The 18,230-nt window shown below is 47.8% G+C and overlaps 1 protein-coding gene across 2 annotated transcripts in view; it reads right to left on the reverse strand.

The window, feature by feature from the left end:
- The window catches only part of kremen1 (kringle containing transmembrane protein 1), a 65,153-nt gene extending 47,479 nt beyond the window's left edge, over positions 1-17,674 (reverse strand). Inside the window, exon 1 of one of the 2 annotated variants that reach the window (XM_015960512.3) lies at positions 17,406-17,674. In XM_015960512.3, the coding sequence (XP_015815998.3) occupies positions 17,406-17,484 (79 nt within the window). In that variant the 5' untranslated portion in view covers positions 17,485-17,674. The remainder of the gene's footprint in view (positions 1-17,405) is intronic. The other variant, XM_015960513.3, reaches the window with a different exon arrangement.
- Positions 17,675-18,230: the final 556 nt, after the last annotated feature.

Genomic DNA, 18,230 nt, shown 5'->3' on the forward strand with positions numbered 1-18,230 from the left:
TGAGCAACTTACCCCCGTCCGTGAGGAAATGAAGAGATCATCTACTGATTGGGTCGTCACCATGTTGGGTCAACACGCCCGCCCCCCCTCCCTGTCACCAAGCAACTGTTGCTCTCGTCACACGAGGCTGAGCTTTCTTGTGGTTTCATCACAAGTCCATGATGGGAAACAGAACCACCACCGCATGAAAGACAGAAAGAGGTGGGGGTGGGGTATCCTCCGAAACGCGCAGATCTACAAATAGAAAAAGTCCGGGAAAGAGGAGAGGAGGGCTCGCCCTGAACACAGCACCACCCCGGCAATGAGAAAAACAAGCAGAAACAGCAGACAGATAATCGCCCTGTTATTATATTTGCTGGGCTTTGTGGCTAATGACTTCCACATTTCCACAAGCGAAGCTCGCTGCTGCAGCAGAAAGAAGGGGTGAGAAGCACCAGGAGAGCGACGGGCTTCAGTTATGCAACCGCAGGAAACAAGCGAGCTAACAAACGAGCCGTTTCTGTCGGGTTTGGTCAGCGCCGGAGCTCTTATCTGTCGTGTTTGCAACCAGGAATGAAAAGCAGCGATAATAACAGACGGCTGCTTCCACACTCAGAATGAGCTTCCTTCCGTCTTTATTATACGCTTTGGGCTTTGGGGACAACACAACCGGCTTTGAGCACGAGCAACGTCTCCACTCTAATGCAATTATGCAAAATGAGAGCTAGCATGTTCAGCAAAATGCAAAAAAAGCTGGTTTGTGCAACGCCGAAACGCTCCAAAGCTGACGATTACTCACGCACAATCTGCAGTGTAATGGTAGCCATTACTATTGTGGTGCTCATTAATGTATAGGAACAGAGGCCAGGGCAGGGCCAAGCCGGGCCAGATGTGGAGGGGGGGGGGGGGGGGGGGCACAGCTGGCTGCAGCATAAGTCTGGTTCTCCTTTGCACCAGCGGGATCCGGTTCCCCATCAAAACCACATCAGACGCTGGAGGATGGCAGGAAGGCTGCAGAACATTTATTATCCGGGTTTCACAGATAGTCACACATCCAGTGAGGCATTTTTAACGAGGTCAGACGTCACTGAGGAGAAGTCCTCAGAGGAGCAGCGAGGAGGTGATCGACAGCTAATGGACCACAGCTCCCATCGCTGCTCCTGCGGTCCCCCTTCATCTTTGGGAGCTCGTTTGAAGGAGGTCAGCGAAAGTGCAAGGACGAGAAACGCGAGAGCCTCCGAAAACAGATGCTTCTCGGTGGTTCAAGTCCCAAAGGGGTTTTCCCTCCCCTGTCATGTTTTTGTCATCTGCGTTGTCACCCAGGATTAACCGAGACCTCATTCAGTCCTGAAATAACCTCCACCACCACGAGTCTTCCTGCAGCTGCACCACCCTGTGAGTTCACCGCCGCCGCCGCCGCCGCAGACCCACACGACTGCCTGCCAGAGCTGCAGAGCAGCACCTATAAAACTCGGCCTCATCTCGGTTTTGCGCGGCTCCTATTATTTAACTCTGTCATGGAAAGAGTTTAATGTGCCGGAGTCAATGGCGGTTAAAGAAAAGCACCACCACAGCCCTCTCTGTTTGAAGTTTCTGTGACGGATATAGAAAGCGTAAAAGTTCGTTTTTTCGGCTACAGCTGCATGCCAACCCCGCTCCAGGGTCATAAACCAAGTAGGTAAAACATCCACTTTTATTGGATTTCCAGAACGATGCTAAGAAAACCAGAGCTGATGTCAGCTGTGTGACACGGTGGGGTGATCTTGACTTTTTCTTGGCAGTAGCTAAACGAACCAGTGATGATCTGTAGCTCTGACTGTAAAGACTTGCTGACACCCTCCAGCAGAAAAGCTGCTGGCATCACGCTGACCAATCCGACGTGAGGGTGGATGAGGCCACGCCTTCCTTTATCTCTTTGTGGCGTGTCAGCTCCAGCCAAACGAAGAGGCTACACCTCCGAACATCTAAACTTTAATAGATTTTTCCTTTTTACGCTTTTTGTTGAAGTTTCAGATTCTATAAAAATGCAAATCCACAAAAGCTTCTTTTGCTTCTAACACTTGTTTCATTTCCTAACAACATGTTTCCGAGGTGCACAGTTGGGATCTACTTAAAGGGACTTTACGGACGTTTGAATTTTTATGCTCGTGATTGCCCCCTCAGGCCAAAAGCGTGACGGCAGCTTCGATAGGAGGCTCGTGCACGAGGTGCGCATGCTGTACGTGCACACTCCTTAACGAAAATAACAGCTGAGACAGTCCCTTGTGTGTGTGTGTGTGTGTGTGTGTGTGAGTGTGTGTGTGTGTGTGTGTGTGTGTGTGTGTGTGTGTGGCCCGGAGGACAGAGGACAGGAGAACGTGCAGCTAATTAATTAAATAATTAGGTTCTGTAGCTTTCTCTTCAGCACAGCCGACAAAGGTTTATGATGGGTCAGTCCTCCTGCATGCTCAGATCATTCCCTTCCCTTGCTTGAAAAATTGTTCCAAAATGAAAGTTGAACCCACATCTTTTTTATCTGTGAATTCAATGCCGTTCGGCGAGTCTCAAATAAAAATTTGGGCATCTTACTGTAAAAAAAATATACCATTAATGTGAGCTAAAGCACCAGTGACATCTTCTGTATCTGTAACATTTATATCCTTGATGACAGCTGAAACAACGTTCAAAGAACGGTTCGGAGTGAAAATGACTATTTTGTTGCTAATTAGCAGGAAATATCTAGAAGAAAGTTCTACAGAAAGTAGCTAAGGGTCCTCAGAAATGTAGCTAGCTTTGTCACTAGGCGTTAGGAACAGCGACAAAGTGGCACTGCCTCTCTCTCTGCTGCTAAAGCTACGGATAGCAAATGCTACGGGCGATGCCTGAGCGTGAACGCGCATGAAGCAGCCTGCTCGACCCGAGCATCTCTCTTTTTCTGTGATTTTACAGAAAAACAGGCAATCACAGTAAAAATGCCAGGGCTCATTCTACAGGACCAGGGCATTGCAGGAGAATGTATGAAGAAGACATTTATTATTTCTACACATGTTTTGGCTGTCACACTTCCATAATGTCCCTTTAAACTATAGAGCTTTGAAAGAGCAGCAAGGATTATGAAAGGCAGGAGTGATGGAGGAGCGACGACTGGAGAGGAAAGGAGGCAGGGGGTCAGGGTGGGACAAACCGGTTTTATGATACCACAGATTGCTACTCTCTCTGTCTTGTACACAACGCCACTGGGGTGGGCGCTTTATTCCACATTCCCCCGTATTATTGACATGGCTAACGGGACCCAGACTTGTAAAATTAACAGGAGCACAGGCCTCCAACGCCAGAGGTCTGAGTTTGAAGATACAGATCTCCTTCCAGAGGAGCTCTGTGGCGCAGCTGCGCGCTGAGGCCCTCTAGCAGCAGCAGATGTAGAGCTGAAGAGTAAAAAATATGTCCTGCTAACGCAGATCTCCTGTGAAGAAAACAACACGTCCCCATATGGGCTCCTCATTGCGAGCGGCCTTTGATGAGTCTCGTGATGCAAGCCATGATGGCGGAGCGCTAATGGCCCCGTTCACCTCGGATGGGGGCGCGCCGAGGTTACGCTTCTCGTTTTGTTTTTGTCCGTAAAACGATCTCCCAGCCGTCAGATTCTTAGATAAAAACGCGCAGTGACAAAACACGCATTAATACACACATCATGCCAACACTCCTCCCCCCTCCGAACCACATACCCACCCCCTCACCCCCACCTCCATAGATGTGCTTACAGGAAGAATGAAAGGGAGCAATTTTCATCAGTGGAGCAGCCACAGCATTTTAAGATGGATCTGATGTTGAGGGAAGGAAGGACACACACACACACACACACACACACACACACACACACACACACACACACACACACACACACACACACACAGGCTCTTTTGTTTCTTTGGTGGTAAGGCCAGTGTCGTTGCGGTGATGCCATTCTCACCCACTCATTGCTGTTCTGTGGATAACACCCACTGAGGCTGTGTGTGTGTGTGTGTGTGTGTGTGTGTGTGTGTGTGTGTGTGTGTGTGTGTGTGTGTGTGTGTAAACGGTGCAGCCGGGGCGCTTTTCGCTCGCCTCCCATCAATTCTCCACAATTTCACTTGGCTCCTACATTAACGCGCCGACTCATCCGACTGACCCACCTCAGATTCGTGCCCTTTGCCCCTTTTTGCGTCAGGCCTGGGGCAAAAAGTTCAAAAGCTGAGGCAGATCAAGAGACGTGTCGCCACGACACACACACACCAGTTTTTTACCGTGCTCAGGTCGGCCGGTATCTGAGGAATGTAAATTATACGCGGTTTGGTTGTAGGTGAAGTCCTGTTCCTGGAGGACTGCAACCTCCCCGACCCCCCCCCACCCCCCACCCCCACCCACACATCAGCAGGCCTGCATGATTACAGGGTGCAGGAACGATGAAGTCTGACTAGGATAAATAAAGGTCTCAGGTTCTGAGGAGCAGCGGGGATGGGACCCACGCTGCTAATGCAAAAACCAAATCAAAACAAACAAACCAGAAAAAGGGTTTCATCTGCGCCGTGGCTCCATCAAACGCTCGGATCACGTTTCTGTTTACTTTGACGGGCGTCGTTATTAAAACAGATGGCTTATCTCCTCTCAAAGTGAACAATGTCAAAACCGTGACAATCTGAAAAAGCTGCGGCGTCTTCAAAGCAGACGAGCACAATGAAGGGATGTGATCACGACTTTTTCCCTCCACGCTCTGAGGAAACGAGCATGACATCAGTTTACTGCGCAGCCCTGCTGCTCTGCTTTTTAAGGCTACCAAACAACTTTGTTTGGACTTATTTCCTGTTTCCTGCTCAGGAGCGCTCTCCTGCCAGCGGTCGTACGCGACGCCCAAACATCAGCGACAGAGAAAGCTCAAATCTGTTTCAACCCCGGGGTCAAAGGAGGTTAGGAGGTGATTTTGCTCTTTTTGAATTATAAACAATTTCCTGTAACCACTAACCAGGGATTTAATCTAATGAGGAGGGAATTACTAGGAGCATGCAGTCTTCTTAAAGCCTTTTCTTGGTCTTTAAAAAAATCTGCAATTCGTTTCCTGCTTTAAGTAAAAATGACTCATTTCTAAACAGTTCATTGATGCTTTAGACCAAAGTATCCGGACAAAAAGTCCTTCCCATCATCACTCATTTATTTAAATTACTTCCTGTTCGTTTGGGCGATTATTTGCATCATTTGATGTGAGAATCTGCAGAATAAATCCAATATTACCTAAAGCGTTTGGAGAAACAGATCAGATGTGACCCAACGGATCAGCAAGCAAGCTAAAACATTTCCAGTCGTTGCCGCTCATCTATTTTATCATCTCGACTTTGCTGTAAATTTCACATTTTTGGGTTTTCATAATGAAATTTCTACTTTTTCTGCAGCAAATAACTCAATAATCACCTTTAACTGAGCATCTACAGGTTGTGAAGTAGCACTTGCAATGACAGAGTTGTTTTATTCCAGCAAACAGTTCCCACTCTGATCAGAGCTCACTTATAACACCCTCATCAGGGGCAGAGCGATGCGTCGGTCGGCCGATGTAACGTCACGAAATGGACTGATTCTAAAAGATCCCACAGGTCATGTGCAGCCAGAGCAAATAACCCTGGCTACCACATGTCCTGCTGCATCTTCCCTTGTCAGGAGTCTGTGAGTCTGCACAACTCGGCATTTTAATCAGATGACATCATCAGCTGAGCGCAGCTTCATCAGATAATAAAGATGAACAGTAGCATTCCTTTCTCCAAGGTTCCTCACAAGAGAACTCTTTAGATAAACTTTTTATTCTCCAAAAGGAAAAAAGATCTCATAATTCAAAATAGTCATTATGAACTTTTGTTATTATAAGCAATGAAATGTCATGAATCTGTGCTCAGTGTTTTAGTAATGTTTACAGGATGAGGTCATCATTACACCAGACTAGAAGTAAGGCTAAGATAAGAACGCTTGACACATAACTAACCTCGTCCCTAGACTCAGAGACTCTGCGTCTCAGAGCGTGTGTTTCTGACATCCTTGGTAAGTTTGGTAACAGATAACAGCGGGTACATAAACCAGCCCCTCTGCTTTCTCGGCAGTCGGGAGAGAACGCTGGAGACTGGCCATCCCTTAGCAGATCTCTAGCTCAGAAATGTTTTGACAAGCTGCCAAAACCTTAAAGCTTTTTGCACCTGCGAAGCTGAACAACAAGATAGTTTTCCTGCAGAACAAAGCTGACTCAAACTCCTTCAGAGTTGATTTTAAAACACTTGGTTCCATTCAGCTATCGTTGTGACCCGGAGGCATCTGAGGACTGATTTGGTCGCATCGAGGTTTCTCTACGAACCAGGTGCAGTGGGGTCGTCGGCACCTGGACATCTCCAGTAAACCGGCAGTAGATCGTGTTTTTATTAACCCCTCTGCATGTTTATAATCTGTCCGGTGGACGTTACATTCATATACTTCCGGGTCAAATCCATCGTTTTACGTCACCAACTTGTTCTACATAAATAACTGAAAAGCTAAGATTCTTCATTGTTTAATTCCAATTATGTATGCCAATTACAGATGCAATCAAAACTTAAGACAAAGTCATCAAGTTTACTGAACCTCTTAGAAAAATACTTGCAACTCGCCCTTCACAGCTGCGCACCACAGAGTCACCATCTCAAAACAATCCTTACGTCCAGTTAATGTTCTCCAATAACGTACTTAGTCCACAAGTCTTCTTCCAAATCCTGCCCTTTAGTAAATTCTTCTTTTTGCACGTAATTCTCATAATGTTTACATCATGAATACTAGTTAGCATCAGGTTAGCATGCTACGCTTGGCTGCGTGCTTCTCCTTCTTATTGGTAAACATTGACTTGGTGCGTTGCTGCCACCAGCTGGTAAGAAGTGTAAACCAGTTCTTCTAAACCTGCAATGATAATCCGGCCCTGCCTAGAGCGCCCTCTGTAGATCGTCTTGAGCCAGTACATTTGCATGAGGTGTTGTAATCTGTCGTGGGCGGGCGCAGCCTTGACGCCGGACCTGAGCTTGTCCCTTTACAGGGTTAATGAAAGGCCACCCAGCCACTGTCTCCCCCTGTGGCCAAAATATTCCACTCTCAACCTCAGAGTGCTGTTCTGGTCTGTTGGGGGAAATTTAGCTGACATACCTGGCGCTGCAGTCTGCTTCCAGCATGTTTTAGATCGTGAACGCAGCTTATTTATTTAATTTAGTGATGAATCGCTCCTGTAGACACTAAGAAAGGCTGGGAGATATTTCAGCTGCTAGATTAACATTAAAAAGACGAACGCCCAACGAGGAGATTCGTTTTTGTTTTGGTTCTACAAACGGGCACTAGTCTAGTTCTTTAAAAAATAGAAACTATTTCCTTGCTCAATTTTACTGTTAAATGAGCAAAAAAGGTCTGATCTGTGAAGTTAAATAAGTGGAAAAATCCAAAGCGCTGTAATAGATCGTGTAAATATTCCACTAAACTCGTCTAGAGTTAGCGTAGGCTGGACATGCCGAGCTTTAGGGAGGCAAATCAACAACAGTTTCTGGAAACTGGGTTCAAGCTGATCAAGCATCAGAGGAAACGAGGCTTAGCTTCATGCGTCAGGATTAAATGCAACTAAAGCGGACAAACACTCAACGTAATTTATGCTTCAGGCGGTGCCGAGGATAACCGGCAGTAAACCCAAGAGAGGAATTCGCTAGTAAACATCAACAGAAATGGTCATAACGTACATGAAATACTGAGGTTTCAGCAACTTTTACTTCTTGTTGGCACTGACGGATAAACAGGCTCCATGTGTGGAGTGCAAACATGCACCCATCTGCATTCAATGAATCTCCAGTGTGCTTGTTTGGAGAGCGGTAAACACACAGAGAGAAAGGCCCCAGCGCGGTTGTTTGGTCTGCCTTTGTAAACTGTAAATGCAGCCATCGGTCGGGATGCTTTCGCTTTCTGGCATGTTTACGTCCACTGCTCTACTCCATAAACGCGCGTACGTGATTAAGAGAATCAGTCAAATCAATCGAGCCAATTCTTGGAACTCCACTCGTGTTTTGTTGGTTTTGAAACAATCCCCAGTCACCGTCTTCCCTTCACAAGCACAACAAACATATTTAAGATTCTTCCCATGCCGCCATCTTGCCCGAGCGGGTCAGAGTGACACTGCTGATGTAGGCTAGACCAGCGCTGAGAGCACGCCTGAGCACACAAAGCCAAACCACACAATAGGCTGCTGAAGAGGGGACCGCAGAGTTCACCCCCTTTAAGAGCTCGGCTCTGATTCCTGATCCCGGCTGTGAGAGCGATCGTTTTTCATTGCGGTTTGTGCGGCTGTGGGAAGAGCAGCCGAAGCGGGAACCATATGGCTCTCCTGAAAGACGGAGGGCATCTCCCTGAGAAGAGGATCCATTATGAGGGGTCCATTGACGGCCGTTAAGATTCTGTTTCACGGCACCGGTCGTGTGTGACCACCGCTCGGGTCGTGGGCTGGTGCCATGTAGGCTGTGGCAGACCCGGCACGGTTTTTGTCCGCGTCTGAGAGCCGTATTCACCTCAGACGCAGGACAGACAACTAAATCAGGGCCCCTTTACGACTTGGGTTACATCCCTTTTGACTGGAAGCCTCTTTCAAAGGGGCACCCATTGCAACGGGATATGAGCAGCTCCACAGTTTCAGAGACAATGGCTGCTTGTGGAAACGGGCTGAAACGTTCCTCTGTGCTGTTTAGCCTCATTTAGCTGCCGCCAACGCACCGCAGCTCGAGGTAATGCAGGTTTGTTTCCACTTCCAGCCGCCTGTCTGTCCACTTAGCTCCGTCCACCTCGCCGTGTCCACTTGCTCGGCCTCGTCTGTGGGCGTTTCCTGCAAGCAGGAAAGGCGACGATTTGCCTCTTCGGCCACAAGCTGCTGCAGCTGAACACAAACCGGGGCGTGGAGCTGAACGGGGAAGTTGCTCTCCATTTATTTAAAGTGGCTGCTTCGGACCTCAGCGGCCCCAGCCCGACCAAAACGGCGACAAAAACAGAACAGTTCGCCGGACAGGTCGCGTCTCGCTGACGCAGGTTCCACCTTTTATGTTCTTGGTTCTACAAAGGTCCAAATTACCTAAAAAAATACTTTAAGCATCAAAGAGACTCGTGATGGAAAAAGATGTTCGAGAGGCTGAACTAAAACAAATCAGGGAGTTTAATTGTTTTTCCTCTGGCTTCATTTGGATTAATGGAAACACAGCAGCCTCTGAGCAGCTGTGTGGAATACAAACTTACTGAACAACCATCCGTCTTTCAGCCAGAAGCTGACATTATGTGCAACGTTTTCATACATGAGCCACTTCCTGCCTGAGGTCCTGCGTAAAAAAAAAAAAAAAACAATCTGAGAATTTAATTGAGTTTTTATAATGAAAACAAGTATTTGTTTTAGAATTAATAGCATCCGGCAGGAAAATGAGACTTCATGCAGTTTAATTTCAGTTTTGGGAGCGTCTGATTTATCCTCCCAGCCTGGAGGCTGTTCTGGCTGATGGACTCGGACTGCTGCAGGGAGCACCAGCAAGGAGAAAGCCATTCAGCTCCGACTGGAGTGGGTCTCCACTTACTCTGCATTTGCATGAGAAGAGGCCAGTGAACACAACTCATGCATGTTACGCTTCAAATAGGAAAAGCCATTCGGCTGCAGGAGCAGAGCGTGGACGCCGGTGTTGTGCCAAAGTAGTTACCCCCGTCAAAAATGGTTTCCCCATTCATTATAGATTGGGGGCACACATGTTGGCAGCTGGTGCCACACTGCCTGATCAAATCTGTATCCCTCCATAACTTTTGCTGTGAAGAAGCCCTCTGCAACGTTTCTGCACTTATTGCTTATACTGTGACTTATTTTGCAGATAAACTATTTCGTGATAGCAACGCCAACAAAAACAAAGTGTAAACAGAGTGTAAATTCACCGGAGAGCGACGCGTTTCCATGATCACGTGTGGTTTTACAGTATTATAGTATGAAAGTATTTTTCTATACAAAGTATTCCAAGCAGGTTATTCCACACGGCACGTTACAGTGTCACAAAACTAAGGGGGAAACGGTTTTTGATGGGGGTAACTACTTTGGCACAACACCGGCTCACAAACCAGCGCTCTGACCACACGTGTGCACGCTTCCACCTAAACGTTGTTTACCTCTCTCTAGCCTGACAGTTGTGTGCAGCCCGGGGGAGTTTGATGGTTTAATTCCACGCTGTCTGTCAGGACCGCCTCCGCGAGCCAGAGTTAAACACTTCACACGGGGACGCTCTGCACTTTTCACCATCTTAGCTGTCACGCCTCGTCACGTAATGGGAAGGTGGGGGCGACCGCCATCACCTCCATCGCCATCATAAGTACCGAAGCTGAAAGTATTCCCTTTCTGCTTTGCATGCTGGGTTTCAACCGCCTGAGCAGGTGGTGATTTGCACGAGGCAAGGGGAAAATAAACGAAGAGCTGCCGTCAGCGGAAGTTTAAAAAGGCCGAGTCGCAGAAACGTGCACAAGAGGACTCGGATCAAAGGATGGCGGGACTGAGCGCAACAGGACGGGAATCCTGGAGGAGCTGTGTTTATAATAACCGGTCTGTTTCTGCATCTGAGCGGTCAGTGGTTTCACGGTCCGGTCCAGTCCCTTGGCAAGGAGGGACGAGGGCGTCGCCCACAGCCTGACCCTTCCAGGGGCAACACCCAGGGGTCAACAGGAAGTGTGACAGAAGCACACACGTCTAACCAAGACGGTTTTATCCTCCCTCCTCCTGCGCTCCAAACCATGAGTCAGATTCCATTTACTTTTAGACGAGTCGATGTGGGAATTCTTCAGAACTCTGGCCTGTTTTCACAAGTCGTGACACGCTGGGGACCGCGAGCGTTGAAAGATGGAAAAAAATAAGTACTCTGCTGTTTGTTCTTATTAACTCTGCTCAGTCTTTATATTTATTGTATTTATCATCACCGTCTCCAGTTTTTACAGAATCACACAGAAAACGATCGTAGAAGAAAAGCTGCAACCGAAACATCAAACAAACGAAACAAATGAGGGTCACGAAAATACATTTTCAACATGTGTGACTTCACCAGGACGTAGACGGTTATTCAGCACTCCAGCAGCTCGCTTTAAGTCCCCGCGTCTGCTCGAGTCCTCATGTGCAGTCGAGTTTGTCTTCTGTTGTCTGAAGTCAACCTCTCGGGACATTCCACTGGAGATTTACGAGGGAGGGCTCCACATGGACCAGCGTGCGACTCATTATACATGGATGCGACACAAAGAGGAGACATACTGACTGAGCTTGCTGTGAAAACAGCCCGGCCCGTCTGATTGGATCAGTGTGTAACGTCCGGTCCGGGACGTTTAAAGGAGACCGTGTTGTAAAAGTTTTAGGGAGATTAGCCCGTTTGTCAGGGCGCTCGTCGTTTCAGTGAGTGATGAGGAAAGTAAAGACAGCAAAAGCAACCGTGTGTGCCCTGAAGATTGTGCCGCTGTCTGAGGGACTCGCAAAACTCCAGCTGCTGCTGCAGGACTGTGAAGCAGCCCAGACCTTAACCCGAGAGGAACAAAGAGGGAATTATTGAATCTACTTCTCCAAGAGGAGGTACGAGCATGTAACAGAACATGTAAGAGACCTCGTGGAGCCATGATGCTGCAGCATCTTCTACAGAACCTCTAGCAGCAATGACTTTGGGCAGAAAAAAAACGCATTCCCTCTGATTTTTATTTGCTCTAATTAGAAAAACGTCGGTTATTTGACCTACCAATAACAGGCCTCTTATGCTGTTCAGGCCACTTTCTCACTGCGGCGCTGCTACTGGCAGAAAACTGCAGTCCGAATTTGCGATGGAATTTCTGAAAGGATTCCGAGTGTCCTCGTGCGAGTCACGAGTCGTCTGCGTTGCGTTGCAGGAATTTTGAACATATTTGAAAAAATTAGCAAACCGATTTTCTCTCAGAACAGTCCCAGGATTGTCGAGGCCTCTTAAACCCTCCCCGGCTTGCTCCACGGGGACCAGGGAATGGGACAACTTCGGGAAGGATTGGTGGCCTTCGAAACTAAATTGTGACGAATCTGAGATAAAAGAATCTGATCTGATGTAACACAATGTGCAAAAATGTGATAAGTACCAACTAGGTGCGTTTCCAACAGGAAATCAATATTTTCGAGTTGCCAACAGTCACGATACGGGCCCAACGCTTCGTTGTGTTCATCAGCATGGTGGTGCTGTTTGCTGTCACCAAGCCCCCACAATACAGGTGAAAAATTGAAGCAAACCCGGAAATGAAATAAACTGCAGTTCCACCCTCATCCACTAGGGGCTGGTGTCAGAAGCGAGCAAATCCTCATTGACTCCCATGTTAAAAATACCAATTTCACAGCAGAAATAAACATGTTTACAGCCTGGTACCAAAACATGTTTTTGGTTTAAATGATCTAGTTTACACTCATGACAACTCTGAGGGGGGTGAATGTTTTTCTCACTCTTCTGTTTAAGTGTATTAAAAGCCTAAAATTCTGTATAATTAATGAGCATCAGACCCACGTGACCACAGAGCTAGCTCCGTGGAAAGGCCTCAGTAGAGCCTCGGTCTGGCCTGGAAACTGCTCCGGGATTTTGAGTCTCTGTGTTTGTGTATTCTTGTTTTGGATATTATTTGTGCAATTGTTGGACAAAATGACTTGCTGTGGCATTAAATTGCACTAATAGAGCGTCCAAGGAGTCTCCACTTCATTTTTTTCGGTAAGTAAAATTATATTTATGTATTTTAGGTCACTGCCGAGCTGAGCTTAGATTTTAACATGTACTGTTTAACCATGAGATTTAAATGTAATAGGGTAAAACCCAGTGCATTTAACATAATGCTGCACTTTAGAAAATGGGTTGAAATATAACATGTTGGTGGAGCTGGGTTCCCACTATCGGCTTGTGGAGCTCTCGGGAGACCGATGTTTTCCACCCGGTTCTCCCCTCCCCGCAGCTCGGCGCATCTCTGTCTGATCGCGGCTTCTGTCTGCAATCAAGCTCTGGTGTGGTGCACAGTTAACTCCGGTTGTAGCTAGGTTGCTACCTCCGTTAGCTTAGCTCCCACCTCCGCGTTAGCTTTGGGTTAGCTTGTAGCTAGTTCGACCGGGTGTCGTCAGTCGATCCCAGCCTTACAGCCCCACCCTCAGCTCCACCTCTCTTCCCTTTTATGGAATTGTCTGGGCTTGACGGAACCTGTGACACGGTCAAAACGGCGGTGGTGGCCACCTCCCATTTATCTTCAAAAACGTGTTATTGGAACCTATGGAAACCCATTGTCCAATATTTATATGTCGATGGTTGTCACGCTACATAAAGTTCCTGACTGTGGTTTTTCTGCATGGAGGCATGTTCTCATGCATGTGTGGGTTTCCTCCCACAGGCCAAACCCTTTGGATAAAAATGTCCATGAAATGCATGAACATGAAATAAAGCGGTTTTTCCTGCTGGTTGCTGCAGTAAACAGGTGTTTACTGTGGAGGAAAACAATGCTGGGAAAACTGGGAAAGACCTGACGGAAGCTAGGAACAGTCACATCCAAAGCTAAAGGCTAGAAAGACTCTTTTATGCTCCCTCGGAACATTTCCTACAACCGCGGGGCAATTCTTTAATCTGACCCATAAATCAAAACCTGGAAGAAAAAAAAGTGAACCTTCTGGTTTCTACATGCAAACACATCCTTAATCAGGAGCACAGCTACTAAGAGAAGCATGACTCAGCACACCAACAGCACCACTCACCAGTCCACGTGAGCGGTCGGTCTGGCCGGGAGCCTGCTGCACAGAAGCGCACCAGGGCAGGAGAGGTTTCCGTCTCCCTTTATGAACCGGAAAGGCTCAGAGGACCACAGCGGCCACATCTGAGCCCCAGACCCGATGCATCTTCCTCCAGCAATGCCCACCGACACTCCCCGCGCTGAGCACACAGGCTCTGCCCACACACTAAAGTTCTTATGGTAAAGTCTTCAGCAAGCCGCCGTGTCTCCTCAGACCGACGCTCCATCGCCATCACCTCTGCCAACACAAGCTTGTCTTCCTTCCACCGGGTGAAGACGGTCTGTTATTATCTTTGTGAGGCAGACGAGTCAGAGCATCCTTCCTTCAAACACACGGACAAAGATGCCTCTGTCTCAGGGGTTACAGAAGGTCACACGGGACAGCACATATAGGCTGCGCTGCTTAAAAGTCCGGGGAAAAGGATTACGTCAATAAAGACGGGGTTTACGAGGGAGACGTGAGGATCTCAGCGTGTGTTTTGTACTGTAGATGTGTGTGATTGTGTCTGCACGAGGGACGGGGGGAGAAAGGACGCGAGACCTTTTGACACTAGAATGACCTCTTTAAAATCCCCAGCAGGAACACTGAGAGTTTATGGAGACTCCAGATGGTTACAGCTGTCTGACATTTGAACTTTACTCAGTCACCGACGGAGGGAGGACATCTAGCGTCTGCAGCCTTTCAGCTTTTTAAGGACAGAAGACTGATTTTATCATCCCTGTCTGCGCGACGTCGTCCTTTAACGGTTTGGACTCAGAAACCAAGTTTTTCATGAAGTTTTTCTAAAACTAAGGACTAAATGCTGATTATGTCATTTAAAAAGGAAGATTTTGATGCGAATTTAGAGATGAAACATCTTGCATCCTGTTTAAATCAACGAGCAGACACTTCCACACACAGGCAAGTATTCAGCCCCCACATAAAGACGAAACATAGCATCAACTCTGCCGTAAAAGTGACATAACAGACCCGCAAGAGAACGAAGCGCTGCAAGTTATCAACTTTGTCACCTCGTCTACTTCGCTGCACGATGCTGGGTTCTGTTTTTGCCCTTCGGGGAGCCACTAGCGCACCAGAGGGTCATGATGCATGGGCCGTTTCTGCAGGAGCTTACATGCAATCAGGACACCAAAGACAGATGATGACTCATGCTGTCATTCATCCACTCAGTCAGTTTGGAGCAAGCAACTGCAAGTTTGCGTCACTGCACAGGACGAAACAATCCCAGCTTTATCAGGAAAGTTGTTTCATGCTCATCTAGTTGGGGAGAGATCTGGCAAAAGCTCCCATGGGAAGGCCTTTTGGGCTCTCTGGGTCCAAGACTCGGTTAATCAAGGTGATTTCCACCTGATGTTTTCTCAACCTGAAGCCATTTGACAGCCGTGTCTTCTGTGATTACATGACAGCACACAGAGATTCACCAAACTGTCACAGCCTGCCCCGTTCAAGCCTCAGCTCGACAGCTCACCGACGTCTTTCCTTCAGAAGGTATGAGGATAAAAGTTCAGAGATGACAGGTGTCACGCTGCTCTTCCTGGAGCTCCTCGACACGATCACGCCTCGCAGTTCCAAACGTTTGGGCTCAACTCGTCAACACCTGTGAAATGTCTGGCCACGTCTACTCGCCGACTGCAAACGTTTGGCTGCCGTGCGTCCGTCTCCTCCTGATCCAAACAGAACCTAGCTCTGCGGTGACCTCAGTTTCACCGCTGACCCGAACCGTTAACCCCGGAACAAGACCAGTCATGGTTACGGAGGGAATAAATCTCCGCTGACTAACCAGCACGGGCTTGTCTAAGGCAACCGACATCATGAGCCGCATCATTACCGGCTTAGAGCGCAGCTCAATTATGGCTCATCGTGACAGCTCTGACGGGGTTCGGCTTCCACTACACCAGCGGGACATGAACCCAGCACGGCTCAGCGGCTGGGATGCAGCAGGTAAATGAAACGCGGTCATGAAAGCGACCGAGCGCATCCACCTCACTGCATGTGTGCACGTGTGCTCCCACTGCACCCGATTACGTTTCCTCAGGTGGAAAGTTTCTAGTAGGTTTGATGTAAATCTGGAGCCACGTTGGTGTCGTTGTTTTATGTGACAGTGTGAGTGTCCTGTCACAGTGTCCCGATTGATCATGCGCCCTGGCTACTTGGCCAAGGGGATGTCCCTAGGCTGACTGGTTAGAGCATATAGGAGTCTGGGGATCGAATCCCGCCCAGGCCCTCGTTTCTCCACCTTGCCACATTTAGATGCAGCAGCAGCTCACCCATTTACGTGAAGGAGCAGGTTATTTTCTACAGGTGTAAGCTCTTCGCTCGTATTTCTGCTCCTCTCATGCAGCTCAGAACCAGAATTTTGTCCAAGCTCGTCGCCGATTTAGTTATTACTGAGGTGTTGCAGCATTTTCTGGGTTTCGCATCCAGTTTTGATCTTTTCTTGGCACAGACCAAACACATTAGCTGTGTCTACCCCAAACACAGCACATGAGTCACTCCTTACACTCACACTGATTTCTTCCCGCTCAATAAATGATTGTTTTACTCTGCAGCAAATGTGGCACAGCTGACCAAAACTAAACACGAGCCATGTTTTTATTCCTTCTCCTTCCCAGTGTTATGAGGGGAATACCAATGCTTTAAATACTTTGTTAATACATAGGTACACATGGGAGTACTTACGCACTAGCCCAGATGGTGGACCCTCTAATTTGAAATGCAAGGGTATAATTAAGAGACAAAAAAATTAAAAAGGAAAGCAGGAGGATTTGCTGCTTCGACATGAAACGCGGCGCAAATTACAGCAAAGAGAAGCGCTGGCTGGTGCGGTCATCATTATTAAACATTCACATTAAAACAAAATGCTGTAGGGGGGGGGGGGGGGGGGGGTAGAATAGAGATCCGGCGGTGGCTTTGATGTTTTCTGCACACAGACGCAAACGTTTTCCTGCGCATTTATCTGAGTTTGGTGGCAAGTTAAATGTCTGAAATGAGATGGTTCGTTCCGGGGCAAGTCGGCGCGTCTCAGCTGCAACATCCACGCTCCTGTTCCAACATGGGCCTATTAAATATCATCTTTCTATCATGAAACATATGAAGCTGGTGATGTGGGAGCTGCTCTGTTGCAGCGGTGCAGACAACACATGGACACCGGTGCGCATTTGGAGGGTCCTGTGCGTAAACGCGTCCGATTTGGGTGAAAAACTCCACATGAAAACAACATTATAACATTTTAGTTCGGGGTTTATATGGTAAGTTCGGCATGGCCCTTTTGGACTCAAGAGCGCCTGATCACATCAGCCATTATAGCCGTCACCAAACGCAACCAGAACCTGGCGCTACGACTTCATCTCAGATAAACGCGTCGTGCAGTTTAGGAAGCGATGTTCTGGTGAAACCTGGGCCAGAACTGGTGATTACAGTTTATGTGAGAGACAGCTGTTGCGTGTTCGGCTCACAAACATCTCCACGCACCAAGATTTAAACATTTTGTTCTGTTCTGTACAAATTCTCACCAATGACCGTCAGTCCGACGCGTAAAAGCCTACTGCAGCCACCGACGCGTCTTTTCGGATGCCAACGCGAGAGAACGCGAGCTGAGGAAGTAATAAGTTAGACTCACCGGTGTCGAAATTATTAAAAGCTGCTGAAGAAATGAAGCCAGCAAGGAGGAGCGCAGAGACGACGGTCAGGGAATCCATGGTGAGCGTAAAGTGTGAGGTGGCTCTCAGGTGAAGCGCAACCGGATGAGCGGAGCGGCGCTCGGTTGGATGGCTCTCTGAGTCTGGGAGAGAGTCCGCGTCGGTCCCAGAGTTTAAAGCCACCCTGAACTTCAAGGCAGGTACTACAGCTACAAGTGTGACACCACAGAGAGCAGATAGCAGAAAGCGCGGATCCTATTTCCAACCCATGTGACAGGAAATAGAGCAGAGGATTGAACCTGCAGCGCCGAGGAAACAGCAGAGGGAACTGAGGAAGAGGAGGAGTAGGGGGAGGAGAGAGGGTGGAGGTGCTGGGGTTGGGGAAGGAACTGTGGTGCAACGAGCTGCAGGTCTGGAAGAGAACCAGATCCTGCAGAAGTAACCTGACCAACGGAGACGAACATGGAAAAATGATCTCAGATCAAAACAAATTGAACTTTTCTGTTTTGGTTTCTAAAAACTGAGTTTAGGATCAGAGAATTCTGGGGTGTTGTGTCCTGCGCAGGTCCAGGTTCAAGTCTGGATATCCCTCAGGTCCAATAAGATCACCTTCAGCATCACCTGAGTAACCATCTGATGGGAAAGTTAGTTTTTCTGAGAATAAATCTGATTTTTAACATGCAGTTTTTTTTAAATACGCTGTTTCTATTTAGAGAATAATCCTAATCTGTTTCAGTGTGATGTTCTCCTTTTGGGGGGACTTCTTTTACATCTGAATAAAACGGTCACGTGTGTCTTCCAGGTTA

The sequence above is a fragment of the Nothobranchius furzeri genome, chromosome 10, assembly GCF_043380555.1.
Source record: "Nothobranchius furzeri strain GRZ-AD chromosome 10, NfurGRZ-RIMD1, whole genome shotgun sequence".
Taxonomy (NCBI): domain Eukaryota; kingdom Metazoa; phylum Chordata; class Actinopteri; order Cyprinodontiformes; family Nothobranchiidae; genus Nothobranchius; species Nothobranchius furzeri.